The sequence below is a fragment of the Peromyscus eremicus genome, chromosome 8b (genome assembly GCF_949786415.1).
Source record: "Peromyscus eremicus chromosome 8b, PerEre_H2_v1, whole genome shotgun sequence".
NCBI lineage: Eukaryota > Metazoa > Chordata > Mammalia > Rodentia > Cricetidae > Peromyscus > Peromyscus eremicus.
In genome coordinates this window covers 60,225,159-60,249,774 of record NC_081424.1, presented here as the reverse complement: position 1 = coordinate 60,249,774, position 24,616 = coordinate 60,225,159, and the positions used below count along the sequence as shown (strand labels likewise).

General features: G+C 39.5%; 1 protein-coding gene across 10 annotated transcripts in view; it reads right to left on the bottom strand.

The window, feature by feature from the left end:
• Afdn (afadin, adherens junction formation factor) overlaps window positions 1-24,616 on the bottom strand; it is a 132,113-nt gene that overhangs the window by 60,896 nt on the left and 46,601 nt on the right. For 7 of the 10 annotated variants that reach the window (XM_059272891.1, XM_059272894.1, XM_059272895.1 and 4 more), the window contains exons 6-11: window positions 17,407-17,564; window positions 11,754-11,865; window positions 9,700-9,867; window positions 4,027-4,121; window positions 2,734-2,996; window positions 162-231 (exon numbers count right to left, since the gene is read on the bottom strand). In XM_059272891.1, the coding sequence (XP_059128874.1) occupies window positions 162-231; window positions 2,734-2,996; window positions 4,027-4,121; window positions 9,700-9,867; window positions 11,754-11,865; window positions 17,407-17,564 (866 nt within the window). Of the gene's footprint in view, window positions 1-161; window positions 232-2,733; window positions 2,997-4,026; window positions 4,122-6,989; window positions 7,035-9,699; window positions 9,868-11,753; window positions 11,866-17,406; window positions 17,565-24,616 lie in introns of all 10 variants that reach the window. The other 3 variants (XM_059272898.1, XM_059272899.1, XM_059272900.1) reach the window with 1 other exon arrangement.

The following is a 24,616-nucleotide window of genomic DNA, read 5'->3' as shown; positions in this document are numbered from 1 at the left end:
TCCTGAACTCAGGACACCTTCCATTATGTACCACGGGGTGAACAGATACAGCAGAGAGAGGCTACTGTGAACTCAAGTCTTTAACAAAGGAGCTTCTGTTCCTGAGCGCCCTATAACATCCAACCTACAAGATGATCATGTCATGATCCATAACCACCTACCCTGCTTGCTGGCAATGCTGTCCCACTGTGAATATCTCCTCCCAAATCAAAGGTTGTCTCCTGAACGGCTCTATTGAATGAAAAAGAAACATAAAAATTAAATTTCAACTGACAAAGTAGTACTCTCAACACAGCAAGAATAGACAGTATTCCAATGTTCAAAGATCATTAATAAACTCATTTATTTTGGCATATAGACTTTTAAAATGTGACAGTAAATATGAGAGCTTTTCTTTTTTTTTTCTTTTTTTTTTTTTCGAGACAGGGTTTCTCTGTGTAGCTTTGCGCCTTTCCTGGAACTCACTCTGCAGCCCAGGCTGGCCTCGAACTCACAGAGATCCGCCTGGCTCTGCCTCCCGAGTGCTGGGATTAAAGGCGTGCGCCACCACTGCCCGGCTGAGAGCTTTTCTTATCAGGTCCTGTTGTTAGTAACAAAAAACTGGGGCTGGAGAGATGGCTCTATGGTTAAGAGTACTTGTTATTCTTGCCGAGAACCTGAGTTCAATTACCAGCACCCACTTGATAGCTCACAAACATCTGTAACTCCAATTTTAGGGGATCTAATACTCTCTTCTGGCCTCTGTGGGCATCAGGCACATACAGATATACAGGTAGGCAAAACACCATATATAAATAAAATAATAAAAACTTTAAATAATACAAAAAATTGTATTTTTCTACAGGAACAAAGCTCGGGCAACCAAAACTATATTCTTTCGCACAAACAAAGATTAAATATAACACACTGGTCCCAACCTAACGGGAAAAGGAACCTAAAGGTGCCTGTAAGCCAACAAGAATAAAGCAATAGCTAATTCTGGATTGTTTTAACATTTGAGAACTACATGGTTTAATTTCAAAGTTTCATTAATAGACTAAAACAAGTAATGTTGAAATTCAAATAATTTTTCTATTAGAAATTCCTCTATATAATTCCCTAAGAAAATAAAATATCTTGCGATGTAAAGCAATACCATGCTCTGAAAAATAACTTCTAAGAAGTTTTTTACCAAAGTCTAAATAATCATTAACTTTCTGCATGTAACCATCTCCAAGACATCAGTTTGGGGATTTAAGGGATGTCTTGATCCACTAAGCCCCTGTATGTCATTACTGTGTTCTGAGTACTGGGGAAGGTATGATACTCACAGCTAAAGGCATAAGTTAGTACAAAGTTATTGTAAACTTGGGCTGGATTCCTGCACACATGTAGTACATATACCCAAGTATATAAATTAAAAACAAAAACACTGCAACTCAAGGTGAAAAGCTAGAAACACTTCATACATTGCGTATGAAACTTCAAACATCCTTGTGCCTAAACCAGTGCATGTTATGATGTGTTCACTGGAGAAAAAAATGTTAACTCTGAATAGTAATAATATCTGGTCCAAAGTGTCAGATGTGTGAAGGTAACCAATGTCATGTTAGGCAGGCAGGTATCTGTGAGTTTAAGGCAAGTCTGGGTTACATGGCAAGACCCTGTCTTTAAAAAACAAACAAACAAACAAACAAACAAACAAAATGGAGGTGGGGCAGTACAGAGTCCACCAACACAGTGGTTTACAGGTTGGTTTATGCTTATATTCTTTGAGCAGGTTATACTTCTGTGGACTTAGAACTCTTGTAAATAGGAGTTATGGAAGCTATTTCCCCAAGATCGATACCTTATTAACCTATAAAACAGATACAAAGTAGCTTAACAGTGTATGATTCCAAAATTATTACCAAAAGAAAAACTCTTCTCCAAAAAAAGGTTTAACAGCAGAGGCCACACTGCAAGACCTCATGAAAACACTAGGTGGAGCTAAAGGCTCTGAGTTCTTAAATAGATCCCCCTTGTGTAGCCAGAGCTTTAGAGTGAGATGGGTAAACACTATTAGATACACAAGGTGATGGTCCCAAGATCAGATCAGCTTTAAAACAAAGAAACTTTAAAATCAGTCAGAACTTCCAATTTCAAGATTAAGTCAGAATCTTTCTACTCTTTTTGTTCCAAAACCAATACAAATTTACAAAAAACTCCTGATCTATAAACTTCACTTTGATATTAAAAAGTTTTATTTTTATTTTACATGGGTGTTGTGCCTGCACATATGTATGTGCAACACGTGTGTGTAGTACCCACATCAGAACCCCTGGAACTAGCATTATGGGATGGTTGAGAGCTGCCTGACTCAGGTACTGGGAACCACACAGGGTCCTCGGCAAAAACAGCAACTGCTCTTAAGCACTAAGCCACTTCTCCAAACCCTTCATTTTTATCTTTTAAAACTAAAAATAAAGGATGGGAAAATGGAGTGAGGAACATGCTTGCTTGCTTACTTGTTTGCTTGCCAGCCTGACAACCTGAATTTGATCCACAGGACCCACAGGTGGGAGAAAGCACACTCCTGTGAGATAACCTCTCGAGTACAGAAAAAAAACAGGTACACACAAATGCACACACACATGCACACAGAAAATAAAAAAATGTAATTAAAAACTGAAAATAAAAAGGTATTTACATCTAATTGAAATTACTTTATAGCCAAAACACTCTAAAATCCTTAAGCTGATCTATCATATTCACCCAGGTTTATGTCTTGGGCCCTTGACCATCAGGCCTCCATCCACAGATCTCTTTGAAAGAACATGGTCCTGGATGGGGTCCACAAACTTAAACACATGGGAAGTGCCAAACTGCACTTTCATGCCACTCTGCAGCATGGTGGTCTCTGAGATGCGCTGGCCATCCACGTAAGTCTCTGCATCCATACTTCTGGGTGTCACAGTGACTACTCCATCCATGTTAGTGAGATCACAGTGATGAGGCTGAATTCCTGGGCCAAACAACTGAAAAGAGAAGGGAAAGACAGTTCCATCACGAAGTACACAGTGCTTAAAACATTCACGTTCTGCCATGATAGACACAGTCTAACAAGCCCTGGATTTTTTGTTTTCTTATGTGGATTTCTCTCTTAATAGTATAAAATTATGTCAAAGTATCTGGGCATTTTTTACATTGAAGAACTTGTTTTCAAGAATACTGTAACTCGCCGGGCGGTGGTGGCGCACGCCTTTAATCCCAGCACTCGGGAGGCAGAGCCAGGCGGATCTCTGTAAGTTCGAGGCCAGCCTGGGCTACCAAGTGAGTTCCAGGAAAGGCGCAAAACTACACAGAGAAACCCTGTCTCAAAAAACCAAAAAAAAAAAAAAAAAAACCCAAGAATACTGTAACTCTGCTTTACTAATAGTATGACGGGTTCAGGAAGTCGTTCAGTAGTATGGTCATTGACTATCTACAACGAGGCACTCGGTTCCAACCCCAGGATCCCCCTTCCCAACACACACACAAAGCATATGATCTGAAACATTAACTAGGTAATGAATAGATGAATCCATACAGAAAATTATTATTTCTAAAAAACCTTGCTTAGATTTTACTGTTAAGAACTAAAAACTCAACCACTTTACTCATGCACAGAAACAAGTGGTAAAGAACGGTTGACTGGACAAGCCCAGTGTCGAATCTTGACACCCTCCTTTCAAATGCTCAGGCAGTGCTGACTGCAGACTAGGCAGTCTTCCTAGGACAGACCTATCAACTGTCTCAGCACCTCTGCTTCCCAAGCAGAAGTCAACAGCCAGACTGGAATGTTACAACAGCACGTTTCTGTAGGTGCACTCTGGACACAAGCACATCATGTTCTCTCTACACTAAAGCAGAGAAAAGGGACTCCGAGAAGACTGAATGACTTCAAGTTAAATACTAGGGCTATCATTTTCATTCATTCACATGTGGCTGGTTCCTTGACATGTGCTTATTAATTACTGATAGGAGGAATGACAGTAAAGGGCTTAGGCAGCAAACACGATCAAGTACCTGGATAGAATTGTCATCGAACTTCTCTGTCCCAACTTCAGTCACACTTAGTTGAAGGCGGTATAACTTTGGCTTGTCTCTAGAGTCAGAGCCGTCTGTGAGAAGAGAAGGCATAGAGATCCTTTTGTGAAGTCTAATGATCTTATGTTTGAGACAAACAAGTTCTCTTACTAAGGACAGTACAGCTTTACTTCTCAGGACTTCTTTCCAAGGAGTCTCAACTAACATCACATACCTTAACACACTAGACATAGACACCAGTCAGCTCCTGTCTGTACAAATGTTAAGTGTCATTAATGACAACACTTTTTGATTATACTTCTTTCCCAAGCACACTACCCTAGGTTTTCCTTGGTGATTCCAAGGATGGGATTGTATTGAGAATACAGAGTAAGACGACGTAAGCCATTACTTCAAACCAGAACCTTTGTGGGGCAGAAGTCCCATGCACCCTTATGTTCACAGTACAGTGGTGGGGCACCACAACGCGTCAACTGTGCAACCCTCCCAGCTCACCAGATCTCCTGAACCACAGTCTAAATCTCAAGTGTTCCAATGTGTACCACTGACAAAAAAATGTTACTGAAACGCTTAACTCCCTTCAGAAGAACTGGGGTTAAAGGCAGAAAGGATAACTTTTTAGTTTTTGATTTTTTCTTTGAGAATTTCATACATGTCTTGATCATATTCACACCACACCCCCAACTCCTCCAGATTACCTATGCTTTTGTGCCCACCCAATTCTGTGTCCTTTAAAGAAAACGTGGAGCACAACCGCTACAGTCTGACTTCTGCGATGGGTAAGGGGCAGGACAAGAGGAAGCAGCAACGCCAGCCCACTAGCCCACTCACGTTCACCCACTCTACCCCATCTGTGCAAAGGGTGTACGCCGAAGCCCTCTGTTTTCAGAGTGAACATATGGCAAGTGTACCTCACAGAACATAAGAATTAGTATACAATTCCAGCTTCACCACAGCCACACTCAGTGTGGGCTGCAAAAGCACCAAGTAAGGTCTCCTTAAAACCAGTGTGAGCCTCTCCAGTTTGTTTCACGACTGTCCGAGTCCTTTACTCAAATCTTGTCACTGGAATCAGACGTTAGCTATGAGAAGTTCAGAAGTTTGGAGGACTCTGGTGTGTACACAGACTGTTTTAAATCTTAAAGTCTCTCAGCTGTGATGTAATCTGAACTCTTACGAACAAAAGATACCATAAATACCTAAGCTCTCCAGAACCAACTTTAGTTTTAGGGTACACAAACTAACACTCTACTGATATAATTTTCTATTTCTGAAATATTATCAAATCTGTAACATCTGGGTGAAGGTAAGATGAGACTCGAGTATGTCAGAGACATACATGCCTACTACGGACCTCTCCACAATGGCCTGTCTGTGCTGTCCCCCTCACGTTGGAATATTTTCATCTCTAATTATTCTCAGAAACTCTGGATCTGAATGAGACATCAAAATCACAGAAGCTAAACACTGATTAGCTTGATTAATGTCAGCACTTTGGATACTGAGTCTGAAGGAAAAGAAGTTTAATGCCAACAACATGTCCAAAAACAAAATGAAAGCTTTGTGGGCTTTTCCTGGACATGGACTCCTCTCCTCCTGGGATGTTTACTACTGTGTTTACTTGACTGTCATGGGCAGTTCACAAATCACGCCCTTCCTGACCTTCAAAGCACAGGAACCTTATTATCAGAAAGATTCCCACTGACTAGGTCCCCATCAATTCAAGCTCCTTGGTAGCTAGGCCACACTGGCCTTCTTTGATAATTAATGTTCTAGAGCAAACAGTCATACTAAAAGTGAAAGTAATGAAATACAGCCACACAAACACCACAAATGAATTACAAAGGAACAAAGTAAGTAACCATGTGAGTCAAAGCCAAAAGAACATCAAAGACATATCTGTTAGGAGCAGTGTTCACATTAACACTCTTCTGCAGCTAGCAAAAAAAAAAAAAATTACATTTTGACACCAACAGACTCAGGCTGCTCTCCCAGTCTCTCCTTTCTTACCACATCATTTTAATAGAAAACCATAGACAAGAATCTAATAGCTACAGGACAAGTGGGCGACAGAGCATCTAATCCAAGCTGAGGGAGGAAGGCAAGGAGGAAGAGCTTGGTGCCTCTGGCCTCCCTCCCAGTGGCAGTCCACCTCCAGCTCTGAACTGGAAGCATGAGTATTACGGTGCTCCCTCAACCTCCATTCCTATTATCCTCCACCTTCCAGGAGCACTCTACAGTCAACTGTCCACAGCACCTGGGTGCCTCTCCAGTGGAAAACTAGGACAGCTAAAGCACTACAGACCAGTCCTAAGAAGACCCATGGCAGACACATAGGCTACCAGAGCCCTAGTCAAGTTTCAGATTGACATTTTACCCCAGATATTGTGATATTCACATATATTTAATATACCACGTATCTTGGGGCTAGAACTTACATTTAAACATAAATTCCATGACAATATAACACACAGCCTACAGGAAACTGCACCCAACATATTTAGAGTACCTGGGTGATGACTATACCCATTCCATGAGACATTTTCCCTTCTGTTTCCACATCAGCACTTAAATCATTTCAAATCTGGAGTGAGGGATGCTTAGCCTGTTCTCTAAGTATGAAAGGGACACAAACCATACCACAGCCCAAGAGCACTTAAAGGCCCTTTGCTTGCAGTCAACAGTTCTGTTGTCAATCCTCTGCCTACATTCACTTTCCAGAGTGAGCATGGGAAAGGCAAGCAGCAAAAAAAAAAAAAAAAAAAAAAAAAAAAGCTTCCAATAAATTATCTGGGTGCAGGACACAGGGCACTGAGTAGATACGAACAGAAAGAGAACACATTACACATCTTACACATACAGTGTCTGTTCAGTCAACATTGTTCACCTAAGAGGTTCTGTTAGTGCCCTGATTACAAAAGTAGTATTAAGCATAGCATTACCTTCATAAGTGTGATAGCTGTAGTAGGCAAAGTGATTCCTTCTCCCTGGGATTAAGAGACATGCCAGGACCCAGGTGAAGGCAGCATCAGCAGGAGAGAAACCATGCAGAACAGGTGGGAGAGGGAAGGAGGAGAAGAGATGCAAAGGGTGAGCTTCAGTGAGATGTTTCAAAGGAAGAAATGGCAAATTTTACCCACTAGTATTCAGAGCTGTGTGGGAAAGACTACAGTAGACCCCAGTCAGTGTTTTAGAAACCAGTGCAGACTGTTAAGGAAAACAGCAGGACAACAGGTGAGTCACCAGGCAGCAGGACAGCGTGTGCTCACAGTGAGTTAACCTGACAGGAGGTTACCACCCCACTTGGCTGGCTCCTTCTGTTTGTACAACACAAGAAAATCAGCACCCTGGCTTCCACTCTTCTATAATACTATAAATATAGCTGCACCTCAGCAACTCCTGCCAATACCTGGCAGGTCTTCCACACTGAGGGTACACACTTGATTGACAATGTGCCTAGTGGAAATATAGTCCTCATCCATTCATAACATATCAATATGCATGAATATTTCTCATAATGGAAAATATTCACTCAGCACACTGACCTAAAAAGGTCTCACGACATAGCTCTGATACAACAAAGACCTTATTCTAGCACTCAGGCCTGTCATCAAAATCATCAGCTTTAGAACAAAAGTAATGTTTCCTCATCTTGGATCCTGTGCAATAATGAAGGCAGCTCTTACCAGCATCCCAGAGAACCTGGAAGGGAGTGTGGGCCTGGAGAATCACTGACACTGACACTGACCTGTGCTCATCACCTGGCACTGGAGACAGTCTTATTCATATTCATTGGTCTATCTATATAAGGACCTCAATAAGTGTTGCCCAAAGGTAAGAATGCTAAGAAACATACTAGTGAAGATGCAATTATGTTGCTGCTAGTATTTGATAAAGAGTAGTACGGAATTGCTCTTCATCCAGGGTCAGTCATCCTTTAAAAATAAAATAGTCTATGCATCTGATTAACTGAGAGACAAGTAAAAACTAAGCAGCCAAAATGGAAGCACTCATTAGAACATGAGGTTGGTTAATCTGTGTTGTTATCGTTCTGTCTCTAAGGCCAGAATGATGTCTGATACAGCCTCTTAATAGCTCTCAAAATCTGTCTTCCACTATACATTTAAAAATTACTGTCAACTGCTAACAACTAAGACTCTTAACTGTCAAACATAAGCTCTACAACCAATGCAACATCCCTCCCCCCAAGACAGGATTTCTCTGTGTAGCCCTGGCTATCCTGGAACTCACAGAGATCCACCTGCCTCTGCCTCTCGAGTGCTGGGATTAAAGGTGTGCGCCACCACCGCCTGGCTCTGATGCAACATTTTAATGAACAGACCCATACTTGAAAAACAGCCTATAAATTTTCAGTTAAAAACTGTTGCTCTTCTTTCCTTCAGATAAACAAGCACCAATACTTTCCTTACATTACAGACAGTAACATAAGGATGTCTCCAATTTACAATGAAAAACAAAACTTCAAGATGAACTTCCCAGTTAGAGATCTGAGGACAAAGCAGCAGTGATAAGTTCCTCACAAACTGCTTAGCAATGAAAACAGGCCCTCAAGCATAATTAAATATAAAACTATTCCCCTAGAACCACACTGCCACAGCCACAGTGTATTACAATGGCTTTCAAAACATTACTATTCTATTCTGCACCAACTCAGCTGTCTCCTAAGACTGTTCGACCACAAAGTACAAATCTAACCTCTAGTTGGTTATAATAGCCAGCTGAGTTCAACTTAAGCAACCTTAGAAATAAAAATGAACATTAAAAACCAAAGGAGAGAGGAAAAAACCTGCCCAAGGAACCATATATTATTTATGTAATGCATTATTTTTATTTTCCTATAATCACTAACTGGCTTTTACTTTGGTTCCTAACTAGGCGGAGGTGAATGGAATATCTTCATAGTATTCAATAATACAGGTCACATCTTAGCTAAATTAGAAATGACGTAATTTTAGCTGACTGACAAATGTCATGTAGAGCACATATATGCAAATACATACTACATGGGGATGTGTGTATATATGAAACACTTAAAAGAAATGTCAGTGTATTTGTCTATCTGATGACTAAGTTATGACAACATCTTTAGCTGTAAAAATTCTGTAAGTGTTATAATTAGAAGACTAATATGAATATGAATTTATGATGTTACTTTAAAACATCCTACTAGTTACTAAGAGGTTTCAAAGACATACCGTTAAATCTAAGGACATTCCTTTTGAACACTGTACATACATCATAAAAAAAAAGCACAATCTCTCTCTCATACACATACACATAGATTGGCTACAGGAAGAGTAAATTTCAATTTGTTCCTAGAAGATGAACTAGGAACTAGTAACTAAAGTTATTTTGGGAAGTTTTTCTTAAAAGTAACTGATTAATTACAACTTTTAAATGCTATTCATTACTTTAAAGCCTGTGTTAGATTCACTTTTGTTCATGTGAACTTTATTTTTATGCATGAATTAATGTATTCTGTGGCCTTAAGTATTTTTAGCTTTAAAAAAAATAACATAATTTTATGAATGTTAAACTTTTTAAGTAAATGTACACTTAAAAAATAATACATTAAAAAGTAGAAACATTTAAGCTAAAAACATACATTTCCTGATCTACCAGCTTTCTCACCTGGGCTTAACTCTACTAAGTAGGGTAGCTTCTCAGGAGGAAGAGCAGAACCATAGCCAGACCCGTCAGCTCTATCCTTCCCCTTCAGCGGCTTCCCTTCAACATGCTTCTTCATTTTCTTTGGGATGTAGTCCGGTGGTCTCCTTTTCAATTGAAAGACTAAAATCCCTAGAATGATGACAATGGTAATTAACAACTGAGCGAACCTGGGGGGTGATGATCACTGACTAACAACCATTGGCCCCCCCATTACCAAGATGTGTTTTAATAACATCTGCCAAGGAGTAGGAAGAGCAAGGCTCACCCAATTGACAATCTTATCAGTGAAGGATGAACTAGTCTCCTGTAAAGACTGAAAAACCCTCTGAAAACCCTAAACAAGCAACATGCAGGAATTATTTCTAACTGAAAGCTAGCTATCAAAAGACAGCATGTGCTAGTTAGTAAACAGTATGTTAGTTTAAAAATAAATGAACTTGCACTTGTAGATATCAATGTTCACACACAAATAGACATACACAAACATCTCAGCTGACCTGATTTTTATTTAATTCAAATGATTAAATCAACTCAAAATTCAAAACAACTTTCAAAATGAGGCTCAACTTTTATAACTGTCTAGAATAGTGCAGAATAAGTATTTTAATAAAACTAGAAATGCACTTATTCTTAGAGGTTTTTTTGTATTTTTAAATTATCAAATGCAGTATGATTATTACATAAGATTAGGAAGGATTTTTGTTTGTGTTTGTTTGTTTTGTTTTGTTTTTCGAGACAGGGTTTCTCTGTGTAGCTTTGCGCCTTTCCTGGCTCTTGCTCTGTAAACCAGGCTGGCCTCGAACTCACAAAGATCCGCCTGCCTCTGCCTCCCGCGTGCTGGGATTAAAGGCGTGCGCCACCAGGATTGTTATGTCTTCATTAATATAAAGGCACTCACTTGTGGTGGTATTGTGTTTCCCCAAAATATTGTGCACCTCAATAAACTTATCTGGGGTCAGAGAACAGAACAGCCACTAGATATAGAGGCCAGAAAATGGGCACACATGCCTTTAATCCTATCACTTGGGAGGCAGAGATCCATCCAGATCTCTGTGAGTTCAAGGCCACACTGGAAACAGCTAGGCATGCTGACTCAAGCCTTTAATCCCAGGAAGTGAGCCTTTAATCCCAGGAAGTGATGGCAGCAAGCAGAAAGGTATATAAGGTGTGAGGACCAGGAACTAGCCTGGTTAAGCTTTTAGGCTTCTAGCAGCAGTTCAGCTGAGATCCTAGAAAGTCAACTGTATTAATCTTAACGCTAGAAACTATACTTCATCAAAAACATAGCTTTAAACACTTTGCTGCCTTGAAATAGGGAAAATGTCTGAACAGTGACAAATACGCACACATCACAAGTTGAACATCCTTAAACCAAACACCTGCAATCCAAAATGCTTCAACTTCCAACATGATACAATGAAAATAAACCTCCTAACAGGGAGCAGGTCAAACACCAACACATGAAAACGTATGAACTCAATTACACGCAGGTTAGGTGTGTAAAGCAAACACAAAAGAAGGGGAGGCTTAGACTTGTATCCACCTTCAAAGTATCTCATTATGAAGGTAAAAATACTCAAGTCTGAAAAGTTCTGAAATCTCAAACACTTCTGGGTTCTGAGTATTTCCAGTAAATATTGCTCAACCTATATCTGAAGTGACTGTATTACTGGACAAACTTTAGGGCCGTAGGGTACTTGCCCTATCCTAACAAACTTGCTCAAATATCGCACAACTCATATAGTCAGTATGGACATTGTTTCACAGCTCACCGATAACAATGGTCTTCCACTGCTAATAGTCTGGCATTTCACCTGCCTGTCATCTGCACAGGACACTCAAATGAGCTGAGTGTGGTTCCACAGGCAAAGGTACCATCAAGGAAATGCCCAGCAAGTCTATGAAAAAAACTGGCAGACTGCAGCCACCCCCCACCCCCCATACATTTTCCATGTCATCCGATGAATGAGAGTTGGCAGAAATCTGAGAGGTGGACTACTGAGGAAATCCTCTACCTTTGTCACTTGGCCATTCCCTGAAGATTTGTAAAGGACACTCATCATCATCAAGAATAACTTCCTTAGCACCTCTTTCATCAGAATGCTGGGCTCCAGGAGGAAGCATAACCTAATGAAAAAGTAATTAACAATGAATATAAAAGCAAATCAGCAAGTACTCAAAAGAAGCATTGTTGCTTTTGGTCTTACTCTATGATCCATGCTGGCTTCAAACTTATGATCTTCCTGCTTTCTGAGTACTGGTGCAGCCCTGTACCTATCTTGAAAGTACTGCTCTGAATGAGCAAACAAACACACAAACAAACAAAACAACAACAACAAAAACCACCCATCAAGCACTATAAAAAATTGGTCACTGAAAAAAAATTAACAAAGCACAGGAAATGGTTTCAAACAAAAAGCTTCCGTGGACAAAGAACTGGGCAATTTGTTCACCTGGCTCTTGAGAAGAACTGAACTATTTGCATTTGTTTATTACAAATTTTCACATGGAAAAAACACATAGAATATTGAACGTTCAAGCAATTTCCTAAGGAAAGATAACTCCTCTACTGCAGTCCTCTGCAGTCCAGTCCCTACTCCTTCTTTCACATTCAGGCAGATATTTATAAAGCAAATTCATATAATCTGAAATCTTTAGTGTGCTTAACAACTCAAAACAAATTTTATTGTAAATAATTTAATTTTAAGTAGACCGTTTAGGTATATTACATAAACATTCAACAACTCTCTTCAGACAACAGTTTGATGACACTGTGTTCACTGTACTCTTAACAATGCTGTTACTGTTTACTATGCATCTTTACTATAGCCAACTTCTCGTCCACTCAAGAAAACTGGGTAAACAGAGGCTTTTCTGTACCACCCAGCTCCACAGCCACTTTTATAAAATCATTCAGAGGCTTAACATTAATTACAAACTATCTGGCCTATTGTTCAGGCTTATTACTAACTAGCTCCTACAACTTAAATTAACCCATTTCTATTAATCTATATTTTGCCACATGGCTTCGTGGCGTTACCTGTTCTCTATTACATCTTGTTGCTCTGGTGGTTCACTGGCATCTCCTGACTCTGTCTTTCTCCTTCCCATCACCCTTAGTTTGGTTCTCCTGCCCAGCCTTATTCCACCTGGCTACAGGCCAAATAAGCTTTTATTATCAATCCATGAGAGCAACATACATTCACAGGGTACAGAAGGGTCCTTCCACAGCATTTCCCCCTTTCTGTCTAATCAAAAAGGAAGGTTTTAACTTTAGCATAGTGAAATTACAAATAACAAAAGTTATCAAGCAAGAATTACAGTTACATTATCTACTCTATTTGTATTTGGCAAAAATCAGAGAAAACATTCAATTATCTATCCTATCTTGGTGAGAGTAAAGTTGTATATCTAATTTATCCTTTATCATAACGAAGGAAACTATAATTATCTAGTCTTCAGCTCCATCAAAGACTTGAGAAGGAAAATAATATTACCTGAGTAAGCAGGGAGAGCAGGCAAGTAACTTCCCAAAAAAGCAAGAAATGACAAGACAGCTGGCTGCCTGGACAGTCCCCAAGGTCTCTCTGCGACACTGGGGCGTCCAACTTTGGCTTACAGGCCTAGACTATCTGACAAACCCTTTTCAGAAGCAGGAGAATTTGAAGGACTGTTCTACTCTGTCTTGACAAGGTTTGGCAGTTGCTTTTCTTTGTGTCCTGCTTGTCCAAACTGGACAGTGGGCTACTGTCAGCAGCCGAGGCAAGAGCAGTTTCTTGCACAATAGGCCAGTTTTGCCACAAAGAAAACAAACTCCATATGGAGTATCTTCAGTATCCATCATCCTCTCAGGAGTAGATCTGTAATGCCAGGAGCAGATGAGTCTCACATCAAAAGAATTCTAAGTTATTAAAACATTTTAAATGCCATATTCTGTAGGTCTTTGAAGTGTTTGAAGATTACCTATCTATTTGGAATATATCTCTAACTAACATGTCTATAGGTTTGACTATTATAGATGACTATTAATCTGTATTTTTTAATTATACATTACATTTTTAAGTGAGCTGTATAAATACAATACCTTAAACAAGAGTAGAAATATACATACAATATAACAAAATTGACTTTAAATTTGTATCAATAAACTAAAATCTATACCAATGTAAATTATTTTGAGAATAACAGTTGTGGGTTTTTTTTGGATTCGACAAACTACCCCTTTTTTTAATTATAATAATCTACCCCCCATCATTTCTATATCATATCCCCTTTTCTTCTTTAGAAAGAGACTGACTATGACTAATAACAATTTATAACCAACCCCCCTTAAATGAAAACATTCACAAACAATATTTTAGGAATTTGGGCATAGTTCTCTAGACTACTTCCTGCTGATTAGGGGCACTGGTAATCTTATGGGGACCCAGCCTGAGAAAATTTAGAATATTGTCAAGTCTTGGCTGTAGTATTTTGTGAGGCTGGACATATATTCACAGCGTAGAGAAGGGTCCTCCCACAGCAAGACTACATGGGAGAAGAATGTGATTGATGCCTCTACAGATACTCTGCTGAGTTTACACTCTCTCCACTCTGACTCAGTGTAGAAAAGTAAAAGAAGCCAAGCCACTGGTTTCAACTTTGTAACACAACAGACCTTAGTGTGCAAACCTATCATTGTACTTACACATAAAACAGAGCAAACAATTCTGTAGAAATCTATTATTCCTATCTACAAGGTTTCCAATTAGCTTTAAATGAAAAGGAATAATAACATCCCTATGCTAACCTCATCTTTTTTATTAGCATTTTTAATTAAATTCAATATCCTACCACTTCAAGACCTGACCTTCAATTTTCTTTTGCCTCTATCTGTGTCACTCATTTTTTAGGCCACAATTTTTTAGGTGCATGGGTGTACTAAGAGCTCACCGACCAGGCCACATGCTTTATACATCACAGACCACTTTCTAGTCTGAAGACCCCGTTTCTGTTCTACTTCTTGGCCTTCTGGTCTCCCTCCATTATGGTAAGCTCTTCTAGGGGCAGTTCTTAACTTTGTATTCTAGCGGAATAGCTAACAAACAAAAGAGAAGACCTTAAATACTTAACAAATAATTATCCAAATAGATAAAAATGAATGAAGACTATGAAACAGCTACAGTTTATTCTGGCAAGCTGAGAATATAATGCATTTCTAATTCAGGTAAATGATTAACTAGGCTGCCTAAGCTTGCTGAAGAAAGCTGGTCAGGTTAAAGCAGAAGGCCAAAAGTAAAGGAGTTCCTCCAGAGAAATCAACCTCAAAAAGGGGCTGCCAATAAAGCTCACAGTCTGCTTCCACGACTCTAGGTCCCAGATAAAATGGTTACAAGCTACTACTCAGTTTAAGAAGATGGAAAGGTGACGAAGTTCATTATCATAGAGCAAACCATGTAGTTCCATGGAATATTAGTTATCAAAGATTTATATAAAAACCTCACTTTGTCAAACAATTGAGCAATGCCAAATTTCAGATGCTAGACACTGAAAGTACAGGCCAAAGAGACATACAGATGAACAAAGAGTGCAGCACACGAACTGACCCATACACAAATGAAGACAAGGGGCTGAACAAAGCATTCAGAGGGAGAGAGAGAAAACAAAGCCTTTCTACAATGCTGCTGGATCAATTGGGTATCCCAATAAAAGAAAAAATCAAAATAAACATTAACTTAAAATGAACATACTGATTTAAATATAGAAGCTAAAATAAAAATTAAAAGGAATGGGCCAAAAAGATGGCTCAATGGGCAGCGGTTCCTGAAAGAGTGTCTTCTCAACAGTGCAGGACCACCAAACTCATGAACTCACAGGGGCTGCTGTTGCCTGAGTAAGGTCAGGAGTCAACATCCCATCACAGAATGGAAAATGGCTCCCAAGCCCCCACCCACAGCTAATAGAGAATCTGATGACTTCTGGAGGGGGACAGTCAGTGTTCTTCAAGGAAATGGTCCCTGGTAGACTGACAATGCTTAGTCGATGGCTTCACACCCATGAGCAAACATATTTGAGACACAAATTGAACACAGTGGGTTATTTTTAAAAAGAAAAAAAGCAGGAACATAAAGTTGAGAGGGGGGAGGGAACAACCTAGGAGGAGTTAGAAGAGTGAGTGGGCATGGGGAGGTGAACATGATTAAACTACATTATATTCATTCAAGAAATACTTAAAGAATAAAAATATTAAAAAAAAAAACCTAAATAAACAGGCATAACAGCACATGTCTATAACCTCAGTGCGTGGGGCAAAGGACACAGGAGCACCCTGAAGCCCACAGGCCAGCCTAGCCAAGACACTGAGGTCCAGGTTCAGTTAAGAGAGAGACTGCTCAAAAAATAAAAGTAGAAAGTAACAAACCAAACATCAATCAGGCCTCCACTCTTGCATGTATGTGTGTGCGCGCGCGCGCGCGCACACACACACACCTCCTTTTTAAATCACTTGCTGTAATAGAACATAGAGCTATCTTGGTTTCTTGACTGTGGATAAAATATGAGCAGCTGCCTCATATTCTGGCTGCCATGCATTCCTACCACAATGAACTGCACCCTCAAACCACAAGCCAAAATTAACCCTTCCTTCCAAAGCAAAACACAAACTACTGTCAGTTTAACTGGACAAATACTGCGGTAAATAAGTAGACAGTTAAAACTGACTCAGAGGCTAAGGATTTCTAACTAGTTTATGGCTAAATAGAAAGTCTGCTGTGTTTTATTTAATGTTACAAAATCAATTCTAGGATATAAACAATTACTATATTCCTTGATAACTAGAGTCATAGATAGGTAAAGTACCTCTGAGAAGTCGCAGGTGATTATTAAATCAGATTTTAATATAAATACAATTATGTTACCTCTGATGGCTGATCCTGAACTACAATGTCAACTACAGTGGATTGAGAGATTAGGAAAGCACACCACTGAGTATGCTGTAAGTGCATTTTCACCGCTGGCCGACCTACCGACTGAAGGGAAGATCAACCCTGAATGTGGTGCCAACAGGCTGGGGGCTCAGATGAAACCAAAGGGAAGAGGAAGAAGGCAAATGCCACACACAAGCCTCACTCTTTGTGGATACATGCTTCTATCACTGCAGCCATGGCCTGTGGACATGCCGTCCCAGCTTCCTCAAGTCTTCAACAGCGGATCAGAGCAGTGACTCTCCAGGGAGCTGTCAGATCTTCACCTTCAAACTGGACCCTATACATATACAGATCCCCCACATCTTGGACTGAACAGCCACCAGGTTCTCTGAATCTCCAACATGCAGCAAGCACTGTGAGACTATTTTATTTATATATTATAATTACACATAAATAAATTGGTTATACTCCTCTATAACTCTGACTCATATAATATATACACAAAATAAAAATTGTAAGAATATCTATCAAAACATTAATGATGAGCTTATCTTTTGGTAGAACTTTGGGCTATGTTTTATTTATCTTTTTTATAAAGAACATATATTACTTTTTATTACATTTATTATTCCTGTATGTGTATGTAAGTGGAGGGGGGCCATGTATGTGAGTGAACACACACACACACACACACACACACTAAAATTTAAAAAGAAATTTCCTTTAAATGCAAAGTCTTAGCATGAATAATCATAGTTCATACCCGGGCAATGCAGTAGTCCTTGGGATTCTCTTTTTCCAGACCATACTTCTCCAAAGACTCCGCTACAGCAAAGTCTGCAGAATCTGTAGTAGACAGCAGGATTGTCTTGTATGGAATATTGGGTTTTAAACTGTCTGCATATATTCTCAACGTCCCACCTGGAAAACATTTTTTTACATCTTTGAGTTCATCTTCATTTTAAGTCCCCAATCACTTATGAAAAAGCACTGAAACACCAACTGCAGTGGTACAAATACATTCACTATCAACCTGAGGCTGGCTTCTACTACAGGGAAATGGGAAGGAAGGGCTCCAGGGTCTGTCTGTGGTACAGTTCTCTTCTACTGCCCCCACCTTCCCCTGTTCTCAACTTGCTCAACCACCTGTACACTACAAGACCTATTTCCTCCACTTCTACTTTTTAAACTTTCATCTGAAGCAAAGTATTAGTTCCACTAAACAAACCAATATTTTAAAAGTGACCTAGGAACAAGAAGACCTCAGGTACTCAAGTCCAAAGACTTCCATGAGGGATATGCCACCATGGTGGGGCTATTTCAATCCTAGGCACTACAAACTAAATGTGGGTATAAAGTCATCTAGGGACCTGGAAATAGGAAGGGTGATTGGGACTCCTCAGGTGTGCTCTTGTTTGTACGTTCTCTTCTTAGTTGAAATATACATATGCCACTTCATTGTAATTTGACTCTCATAATCTCTTTTCTATTAATAACTCAAGATTAAGAAACCCTGAACGAAGCCAGGTGTGGTGAAGTTAAGACACAAGCCTTAACTCCCAGCACGCAGGAGGCAGAGGCAGATGGATCTGTGAGTTCAAGGCCATCTTGGTCTACATAATAAGTTCCAGGACAGCCAGAGCTACACAGTGAGACCCTGTCTTAACAACAGCAACAGAATAAGAAAGAAGAATCCCTGAACCAAGGCAAGTATTTGCAAACTGCAGAACAGAAACACAAGAAATACAGAAAAGTAGAAAAATACAATGCCTACAAAACCCTGCTAACTCCTTAATAACTAAACCTGAAGATAAAGAAATGATTGAAATACTGGACATCAAAGGTCTACTTGTAAAAATGATCAATAATTTCAAGAGGAAACAAACAAATAGATGAAGGAAGGAAGGAAATCAATTCAGGATATAGGAGACAAAGACAGCAATATAAAACAGTGAGAGTGTCATGGGCTGGTGAGATGGCTCAGAGGTAAAGACACTTGCAAACCTAATGACCTTGTTCAAGTTCAATGCCCAGATTCTACAAGGTAGCAGGAGAGAAACAATTTAGAGAACTGTCTTCTGATCTTCACACGTGTACTTGTGCATGTGTGCACTTGCACTCACATGTGCATCTACAAAATCAAGTAAGTAAAATTTAAAACAAATAGAGAATTAGCAACACAAGAGAAATTCAGCAAGGAAATTGTAATTTAAAAATCAACTCAACTAAATGAAATACATTAGGCACTTTTTGGATCAGCTACACTTTGAAGACATCATAGAATGTGAATATACCTCTTGTTTAAAAGTGTTTTAAAATGCTTTACAAGTTCAGGAGCAAAGCCTGTGTGATCCTGGATGCCTCACCAGCTTCTAAAACACAGGTGAGGATATGAAAGTTGCATCATTAAAACTCTGGGGGCAAGTCCTAGAAAAGTTACAGCCTCTATCACCATGCTCAGAGAAGTGGTAGTACCCCTGCACATCTGTCTCCAGGCTCAAAGACTAGCAAGCACACAGCCATAGTAGGTTAGCTATCAGGGTACACTTTTCTCAGAGATTTATTAAAACAGACAAAACCAGGGCAGGAGGAATGGCTCAGTGGTTAAGAGCTCTTGCTGCTATTTTAGAGGACCCACGTTCATCTCCTAGCTGCACATGGCAGGTCACAGCTCTGGAGACCTTCAACTCCCTCTTTTGGCCTCTAGGCAGCAGCACACACTTGCACGAATATACACACAAACTATTATAAACCTTTCTTTAAAAAGCTGACAAAAATATTGAATTATTGACTATTAAGTAGTAAACTGCTACTTTCCTAATATTGAGTTTACTAGAGATTCTTGGGTGATATATATTAAAATGGTCTGATTGCGATCATTTCTTTGATAGGTAAGTTCTGCTTTCATTTTCTGCTTTTTCTCTTCCTTATACCAGGGTTTTTTGTTTTGTTTTGTTTTTGTTTTCTTTTTCCTTTGCTCATTCTCTTTCTGTTGTTTTGCTCTGAGATGTGATCATAGTCTGTAGCCCAGACTAGCCTGGAACTCAGTCTGTAGCCCAGGCTGACCTCCGATTTGTGTCAATCCTCCTGCCTCAGGCTTCCAGGTGCTAGAATTATAGGCATGAGCCACTGTGCTGGAAAAACTTCTTGAACCAATGTATTTTTTGGACTTATACACACTAGAGGAAGTACTAATACTAAGTTATATGCTTAGTTCAAATACTTGAATCTTTAATAGACTATTTTCTTCACTATTTGCAACCTTATAACAAAGTAACTGTTCTTAGCAAAGATCAGTTTTTGTTTTATTTTTGAAATACAGTCTAATTATGTAGCTAGGCTGGCCTCAAACAACCCTCCTGCTTTAGTCTCCTGAAACTGAGAATGTAAGTACACACCACAATGCTGGTTGGCTTCTCTTAACAATGACTGTAAGTCTTTGTCTGACATACTTCTGCCCAATGACTTTGCCACACATGGTGGTGATACCTCCCTACCACACAGATCACTCCTGTGTCCCATTCCTGTGTGACACTGCTGAGCAGTGACCCATCTGGTCACTGAGTCACCAGACTAAAGACATGGTAAAACTTGTCAGCACTTCATAGGACACACTTAAATGAAACCCATCTTCCACCCAAACCTCTATTCATTCTAGAGCCAATCAGAATCTATCCAAGTTTATTTTCAGTAAAAGCTAGTCTATTATAGATCCTGAAATATCTTCCTACCTCTCAGTATTCTTCAGCTTTCTCTTTATGGCCTTTCAATCTGGGCTAGGAGGTCAGACGTCTATACCGCATTGGGCAATGTAGTATCTCCAAGATTGTGCTGTGTTTTAGGACTGTTTCCTCACAACCATCCTGCACTTTGCTTCCATGGTAATTTCTCCAAATCTGAAGCTGAGGCTAAATAGAAAAGTTGCCACATCCCAACCTTAAAACTCTCTGGTAGCTTATTAACAAAATATAAAGAATTTTTCCATCAAAGTGCTACCAATGACTACAGAAAATAAATAAGGGGCACAGGCCATCTGACATGCAATAGCTTACTCTCTTCTTGTGTTGTATTCAAGTCACTCTGTCACCAAGAATGTTTTATCCAGTGACTTCAAAGCTGCCATCTCAGTCACTTGTCTCTTTCGTGACTCACACACTTCTGAATAGTCCTCAGGTGGAACTATGGTTTCATTTTGTTCATTTAAGCAACAACGTCAGACTCCTTCCTTCAGGCTTGGTATGTAGTTAGCATGTATAAGTATCTCTCATGTTACTTTTGTTACCAGTATTCTTCCTTGTTTTTCTCTGCCTCTCTAAATCTTTTTTTTTTTTTTTTTTTTTTTTTTTTTGCTTAGTTTTTCCGAGACAGAGTTTCTCTGTGTATCCCTGACTGTCCTGGAATTTGATCTGTAGACTAGGCTACCCTTGAACTCAGAGATCTACCTGCCTTTACCTCTTGTGTGCTGGGATTAAAGGTGTGCAATACCACCCAGCTCTTTCTAAATACTTTTTCTTTTTCTGTACATACATTTTGGTGCATGACAGAACAAGACTATACATTTAAACAAAGTCCTTTGCATCTCAAAAGTACCTTGCCAGAATAATTATGAAACAAAGAAGCCCCTTGTTCTCCTCAATTTTGTGTTTGTTTCTGAGCAGATCTTAATATGTAGCCCAAGCTGACCCAAAACTGTGTCAGCCTCTATTGTGATTTGAATGTGAAACGTCCCAGGTGTTTGGACATTTGGTCACCAGCTGGCTGACGGTGCTGTTTGGCAATGTTGCTGAACCTTTAGGAAGGTGGACTCTCACTGGAGGAAACTGTCACTGGGGAAACTTTGAGGCTTCCTAGCCCAGCCCCACTTTCTGTTTATTCTTTGCTTTCTAAGCGCAGATGCAATAGGACCAGTCAGGCTGCTGATCATGCTATCCTGATGCTGCCATGTGTTCCTCACCACGGCAGACTGTAGACCCTTCAAGTTGCTTTCATCGAGACATTTTCTCACAGCAATAAGGAAGAAACTAGGATACTGCTAGGCTTATAGGTATGCACTCCCATAACTGGCTTGAAGTTTTTGTTTTTTCTTCTATAATCATTAACACTATTATAATTCCTATAAGTATCCAATTAAGATTCAGTTTCAAGGTACTGATGGCTGAAATAAGTATACAATGCTAAGGCAGCAAGAGAGCTACAGGGCCTACTTTCTTCCACAGCTCTGGGTAGTGAAACCTTGCAGTCATACTATACAGTCATGGGGCAGAAGCAGGTGACCTTGCAGTGTAGGACGTAGTCCATGGAGCCTGCCCCCTGAATGAAGCCAAAGGACTGATAAGAAAACAGACAACAGTACTGTCTCTGAACATAGGCATGAAACAGTCTCTTCTGAACAGAAACTGCTACTGCACACAGAGTAGACGACTGCTGTGACAACAGCCTGGAGAGGCAGGGAAATCCTTTCATTCAGACTTGGGTTTGAAAGAAAAAGTCCAGAATGAAGTGATTTTTCTCAACATAAGTTAGTGTTAAGAAGTCTGTAAAGAAACTCTATACATCCTATCCTCAAAGTCTCCCCACTACCAATAAGCTAGCTCTGCAGTATTCTGAATAGCACTGTAGTGCTCAGTACCAAGCACTGGAAGGTAATGCTACAAAAGAAATACAGGGGATGACATCAGACTAAACTTTGGGGGGGCTAAGGTGAGATTAATGATAAAGCCCTCTAATACAGTTATTTCTTTCTGAAACTCAAAATGTTTATCCTAATATTTTTTTTTAAAAAGTGAAACTACTTTATAATGAATTCTTACTTTATAACAAGTATTTTCTTTGCTGGATACAATTTCCAGTTAGTTAAGTCAAAGTTTTATTCAAAAATATATAGAGCTAATATATAGTTCAACTATTTCAACTCTTTTTATCCCATCTACTTCCTACAGAAACACTAAACAACTACAAGATACTTTGGAGGAAACAAGGCAGGAAAACCCTGTGCTACAGTGGGCACTGCCATGTACAGCAACAGAAGCCACATTCCTCTAAATGTATTTGATTTGTATAGTGGCAAAACTCTAAAGAAAAGAAAACAGCTGGGCAGTGGCGGTGCACGCCTTTAATTCCAGCACTCAAGAGGCAGAGGCAGGTGGATCTCTGTGAGTTCAAGGCAGCCTGGTCTACAGATTGAGTTCCAGGACAGCCAGGGCTACACAAAGAAACCCTGTCTAGGCACCCCCACCCCCTAGGAGCCCCCCCCCCAAGAAAAGAAAAAAGAAGAGAAAAAGGAAAGGAAAGAAACCCAAGTATAAACCAACATAGAATGTTGCCATATAAACAGGAATTAACAATGTGTTAAAACAACAATCTGTCTTATGTCTTTGGAAGTAAACACATATACATACATACACACAATTTCACAAAACTCTTACAATATTTTCAGGATCACACTGCTAATCCTTTAAAAAAAGAAAAGAAAAAAACAGGCAAGGTCTTACTACATAGCCCTGACTGGCCTGGAATTTGCTTTGTAGACCAAGCTGGCATTGAACTCACAGAAATCCACATGCCTCTACTGGGATCAAAGGAAGGGGCTACCACACCCGAACACTAAACTTATTTTTATTTTAACACTATTATTATTTATTAAGATCATTGGCAAGCAAGAATGTAATTGCAGAAGGCATTCCAGAAGGCATTACAACAGTTTAAAGGAAGAAGGACCACTGGAGAAGTATCTCCAAGGCAAAGGAAGAGATACCTCCCCATGAAAAAAGCCAGCTGAAACCACAGACACCAACTGGCTCCAAGTATGAATCTCATAAACAGAAAGAAAACAGATGCAGTGGACTCCAAACTGAGGGGGAATCTTAAACTTGAATTTATGAGAAAGTTTCAATCATCGCCTGTCAACTTTAGAGGACAGTAAAGTAAATATTCTGGCCACACTAACAGCTTCAACTGCACCTGCAACTACATCCTAATCAAGGAAACAAAAAATAGAAGGGAAACAGTAATGAGTGGCAAAGGATATCACCAAAATCTACAAGACAAAAAAACCTAGTGTGTTAGTTAGTTAGTTAGTTAGTTAGTTAGTTAGTTAGTTGCTGCGATCAAGACCATAGGAAAGCAACTTGGGGAGGAAAGGGTTTATGTCAGCTTACAACTATCCATCAACTCCTGAAGGGAAGTCATGGCAGGAACTCAAGAACAAAACCAAAGCAGAGACTATGGAGGATAACTGCTTACTGGCCTGCTCCTTATGGCTTGCTCAGCCTGCTTTCTTATACAACCCAGGACCACCAGCCCAGTGGGGACATCCCACCAGCAAGCTAGGCCCTCCCACATCAATCATTAATCAAGATAAATACCCCACAGACTCCCCTACAGGCCAATCTTATGGAGGCATTTTCTCAACTAAGATTCCCTCTTCCCAGATATGTCCAGGTTTGTGTCAAGCTGACAAAAGCCAACCAGCATACCTAAGTTTTTAACAAACCAACAAAACCAAAGTAAACTAAAAAGGAATTCTAGAATGACAGACTTGAAAATATGTGACTCAATCTTTTGAGAGTGTGTGTGTGTGTGTGTGTGTGTGTGTGTGTGTGTGTGTGTAAAAGAAAATATCAAAAGCAATCAGGAAAGTTTTAGCAATTACAGGAATAACTGTTATTCTCTATGTGATAGTGGTACTGGAGTTGTATTTTATTATAAATCTTCACACTTCATGAAAATATACTAAAATACTTATAGATGAACTAGTAAGTGTGCAATATGTTTCAAAATAGTAGTTTGGGACTTAGAGGGCAATACATAGTGAAAGAGAAGAATATGAGCTAATAATTTTCAAAACTGTGGTAATTATCTTTCTTATATTTTGGATATGTTTAACATTTTCTGGGTTGGAGGGGGTGGGGGAGAAAAGCCATGCTGGTAAGTATATGTGACTAACATTTTCTTTAAGTGAAAAGAATTCTATG